This window comes from Ailuropoda melanoleuca, chromosome X (genome assembly GCF_002007445.2).
Source record: "Ailuropoda melanoleuca isolate Jingjing chromosome X, ASM200744v2, whole genome shotgun sequence".
In the NCBI taxonomy this organism is placed as follows: Eukaryota; Metazoa; Chordata; class Mammalia; order Carnivora; family Ursidae; genus Ailuropoda; species Ailuropoda melanoleuca.
Window position 1 is genome coordinate 101,960,739 of NC_048238.1, and position 4,999 is coordinate 101,965,737.

Consider the following 4,999-nt stretch of genomic DNA (forward strand, 5'->3'; position numbering starts at 1 on the left):
ATGAATGACAGGTCAGTTTGAGAGGGCTCTTTAGGGGATGTTGAGAAAGCTCCCTCTTTCTCTAACCAGAGCATCTGAACTCCTCTGCTTGCTTCCCCTCCTCCCATGGCTTTTCACACAAGGTGCTTTGTGACGGCAAGCCACTGCAGGGCTACCATTGGCTGGAGGAATTTCCTACTGACCAATCAAAGCTAAAGGGCGTGGCTCCTCATTGTCCTGGCAGGCTATATATAGAGCGGTCAGGGGGCCTGGAGTGGGCCACTGTTGCTACAACATGGCAGAGGTTACTGACGAAGTGGAGGGGTCTGACCTAGATGCAGATGCAGAAACAGAAGTCCCTGCTGTCGTCGAGAGCGAGAGTACCCCTTGTCAATCCGAGGGCAAAGAAAGTGAGAAGGTCAGATTACCCTACTCATGCACCTCTTCCTCTTCTCCATCAATCCCCCATCCAAGACCCCTATCCTGCCCTTATCTGGCACAAAACCCCTCCTTAGTCTGTACCTATTCTTTTAAAGTCCCTCTTCCCATCTATTTCCATCCTCTTCCCCAAAACCAATGTCTTTCTGGGCTCACTCTGTTTTCCTACTAGGGGAGGAAGATACTAAAGAAGGTTAAATCAGCCCTTCAACAGAATGCGGAAAAGCGTAAGAGGAAAACGTCAACGATACTAGTCTGGTACTACAGGCAGGGTAAAAGAAAGAATGAAAACAAGCCAGAGACGGATCAAGAAAGCCTTTCTCCTACTTCAAGCAATTCGTACCAGGGGTCAGAGATCTTGAAGTAGCTGTTATCTCTCCCGAAGAAGTGCAGGAGAGCGGGCTGCTCAGGGAGAGATCAGATCTTACCTGAATGGTCACATGTGTGGAGACCAAATAAAGTACGGGGGTGTTGATGAATAAAACACCAACCAGTTGCAAAAAGGAGATGTGTGTGTCTCTGTTCTCTGATGATGAGAGGGGAAAGAAAGGGAGTATAGGAGAAGGGAGGGAGGTAGAATCCTGCAAGTTTGGGCCCCAGACCAGCCAGTCCATAGTTAGCTGGACATTGGGAATAAGGACTAGATGAGACCTGGGGATTGAAAATAAATTTCCTAACACTTTGTCCCACTGGAGAGTAAGCAAAGAGCTTGGTATTTCTGTGTGTTTGGGGGGGCCCAGATGGGGAGAGGGGTGGTGTATGGGGGTTGGCAGTGTGTAAGAATGAATCTGATACCATATTTTATTTATTTATTTATTTATTTATTTATTTAGTGCAAGTGGGGCAGGGCAGGGTAGGGGGAGAGGGGGAGAGAAACTTAAGCAGACTCCACGCTGATCACCAAGCCTGACACGGGGCTTGATCCCATGATCCTGAAATCATGACCTGAGCCAAAACCAAGAGTCAGAAGCTTAACCAGCTGAGCCACCCAGGCACCCCATCCTGATCCCATTTTTGATTGACTATTGACAGCTTTTAAGCCTCATTCCTCCTTCTTTCCCTTCTGGTCCAAATCTGGGCAAGCTGATAAAAACAGCCAGGGATTTAACTGAACATAAAATAGAAACAAGTAGATATGTGTAACCTTAACCATCAGAACTATTGCCTTGCCCAAATTCTCCATTGCCAAAGTATTCGTTGCCCTGAAACAGTCTCTAGTGCTCATGGACAGTCTGACCCAGTGAGTAATAAAAGTAAGTCTCTGGCACTTACCAATTTGAAAAAATATGACCCTATGGACCTTTCTCCCTAGTTAAAATAGCACCTTTCACCCCAGATTTTTTTAAAAGGCCCAATCTAAATGAAAACAGGGACTTCAAAGATTGAAACCCATTATATAAGACCTATTTTAGAGAAGGTGTGATTATCCCCACTGCTTCTGCATTTAACAGTCAAATTTGACTTTGTTCTTAAACCTGGAAAATATGAATGGTGCCTCAGTGTGAATTTTCATGCCCTTAGTGTAATGGTCCCACCTATTAGAAGTCCATATCTAATATTACTGAAACTACTGATTCCATCCAATAAGTAACTGATAAATACTTTGCAGTCACAGCACTGTATTTGGCTAACATGTTCTATTCAGTGCCTATTTCAGGAGTCTCTCAGCTATAGTTAACCTTCACCTTTATTTTTTTTATAATAATATCTTTTATTATATTATGTTAATCACCATACAGTACATCCCTGGTTTTTGATGTAAAGTTTGATGATTCATTAGCAACTAATGAGTAACCTTCACCTTTAAAGGGCCACCATACACCTTTACCTGGGTACTCGGTGGGATAGCTCTCCCATTCCTGTCATCTCACATAATCTTTGCAGGCAATATCTTAACCACATCTAGCTTTTTCCAGATCTACAGGTATGACATCACACTGATTCATATGACATGCTTATTCAGGACATAAAAACATTCACAAAGGAACTCACAAAAGAGGAGGACCCATTACTCCCACACATAGTACAAGACCCTACCACCTCAGTTAAGTTCTTGAAAATTATGTGGTAAGGTAAGGGCTGCTCCAGTCCTGACAGTGTGAAAAGACAGCTTTTAGCCTTCTTAGTACCCACATTGTTAAAACAAGCCTAAAATATTTTAGACATTTTTTTTATTCTGGAGGCAACATTACTCATAATACAAATTTTATTTAAGTCCATTTGTTCTGTACTTGCAAATAGGCCCACCTTGAATGAGATGCCCTGCAATAAAAGGCTCTAGAATATGTCTAAATTGATTTGGAACAGGCACTCCTATTAGGCCCCCATAGACTCCTTTACTGTAGAGGCTTTAGTGACCTTCTGTCATACCTCTTAGAGTCCCTAGAATATCCATGATGTCCATTAGTTGTCCGTGCACTTCTGATACAAGAAACTGCCCTCCTTGACCCAATGCTATATGCCATTAGATGGCGCATACTGTACTTTCCTAGAAAAGTAGACTTTCTCAGGTCCTGAATCTGTGACTCTCCATATCCAGCTGCCCATTATGACATAGATAATGAAAGCAGCAAGCTCAGCATGGCTAGTAAGACCTCCCTGCTACAGGATAAAGCCAATAACTGGGCTTTCTGCATAACCCACCTACAGGAGAGGGTAACTTCCCCTGTACTCAATCCTTTGACAGATGCCATAGTGCTAGAAGAGGTCACCTGTCTCTTAGAACCTTTGAATACCTGGGGAGCCCCTTAGGATCAACAGAATGAATACCAAAGAGAGTTCATTCAGTTAACCAATGATATTATCACTGTGACACTTAATGGAGCTTACTTCAGAGCTGCTTCTTTTCATCCCTTAATCAGGATGTTTCTGAGAAAGGACAGGACCCAAGGGTTAGCTCAGTTGGCCAAACTATAGGTAGTCATCTTAGCACTGGATGTCTTGGCCAACAATCGGCCTCATCTGCACATTTCTACAGATCTTTGGGCCACTGCCAATAGTCTGACCATCTGGTCTGGCCAATGCAAACAATTCCTTACCCAAGGTTGCCTCATGTGGGGTAAAGAACTCTTGGAATCTCTTTCCTCACAGGTATCTAAATATAAATTAAGGTCACATATTTCTCTACACATATTAAAGACACAATACAAGGCCTCACCATGGCACTGTTTATCATCTTTGGCATTCCACACATTGATAGTGACCAAGGAATTCATTTCAGTTCTCAGAATACATAATGCTGGGGTCTTGAACAAAATATTCAATGGAGCATTTACCTCTCCTACCTGTCTCAGGCTGCAGGTGCTATAATAGCTTACATAAAAAGTTTGAACTAAACTAAATCTACTGTGAAATATTTTCGTTACCAGTCACACATCAGGGATGAATTGGAATAGAGTGTGACTCCATTTTTTTTCAGGTTTATTGAAGTAAAATGGACAAACAAATATTGTATATGTTTAAGGTTGTACAGCTTAATGTTTAATCACAACCATCTATTCATCACTTCACATAGTTACTATTTTTTTGTTTGTATCTATTTTGATGCATAACTCATATGAGTAATAATCTTTTTTGTACCCTCTTGGTCTATGTGTGCCATCCTTAGTCTTGAAATTCAAACCAAATTTTGATTGGGGGGTATTAATCCTACTTCTGCAAGGTGACAACAAGCTCACATACTCCACAGAAAATTAATGCTATAGATAGAAAGAGAGAGAAAAAGAGAGAGAGGTTAGGCATGTGGGTATGGCACTTTAAGGATACCAGTATTTGAGGAAGCAAATATGTCTTGAGTGCCTAAAGTATGTATCAGACACTGTTCTAGGTCCTGGGCTTACAGTGAAGAACATAAGTTCTATAGTTCCTGCTGTCAAGTAATTATATTTATATGGGTGAAGAAGTAAAGAGTGTTGGTGTGGGGCAGAGGACAGCTTCTTCAGCCAAGGGGTGTGGGGAAATCTCTGAGGAGCTGTTATTTGAATTGAGACCTGAATAATGAGATAGAGTGAGCTGTGTGAAGACTTCAAAGAAGAGCATTTTTGGTAGAAAGAGCAGCAAGTAGCAATGCCATGAGGTAAGAACAAAAACAATGTGTTGAGGAATAGCAAAGAGGTGGGTGTGACTGGAGTACAGAGACAGGGACAGAGTGGAGGTGATGACTGAAACCAGAGAGTCTGGCAGAGATGAGGCTTTACAGGGAACAGGGACTTGCAGGGAGATAACTTGCATTTTATTTTATGTGTGGTGGAGAGTGGCTGGATGGTTTGATACAGGAAGGTGATGTAGTCCGAGTTATGTTTAGGAAGTTCACTGGATGTTGTGGACTGTGTAGGACCAGAGAGGTGACAGCCTGTTGCAACAGTACAGGGGTGAGATGATGGTGGCTGGGATAAGGGCTATAGCAAGGGGGATGCAACTTGGTGTCAAGAAGAGCAATTTGGAGCATATATTTTGAAGTCCAACCTCCATTTACAGGTTCACCACCTAAAAGCTATTTGACCTTGAGTAAGTTTCTTAACCTAAGTTTTAGCTTCCTTACCTGTGAAATGGAAATGATATTTGTTTATGTCTTTGAGTCATT

The 4,999-nt window shown here is 42.2% G+C and overlaps 1 protein-coding gene across 1 annotated transcript; it reads left to right on the top strand.

Annotated features, from left to right (window-relative positions):
- The first annotated feature begins 224 nt into the window (after positions 1–224).
- Positions 225–923, top strand: LOC109488789. Its single transcript, XM_019794033.2, has 2 exons — positions 225–397; positions 590–923. Exons 1-2 carry the CDS (start codon positions 275–277, stop codon positions 782–784), a joined length of 318 nt encoding a protein of 105 aa, XP_019649592.1. The 5' UTR covers positions 225–274; the 3' UTR covers positions 785–923.
- The last annotated feature ends 4,076 nt before the right edge of the window (positions 924–4,999 follow it).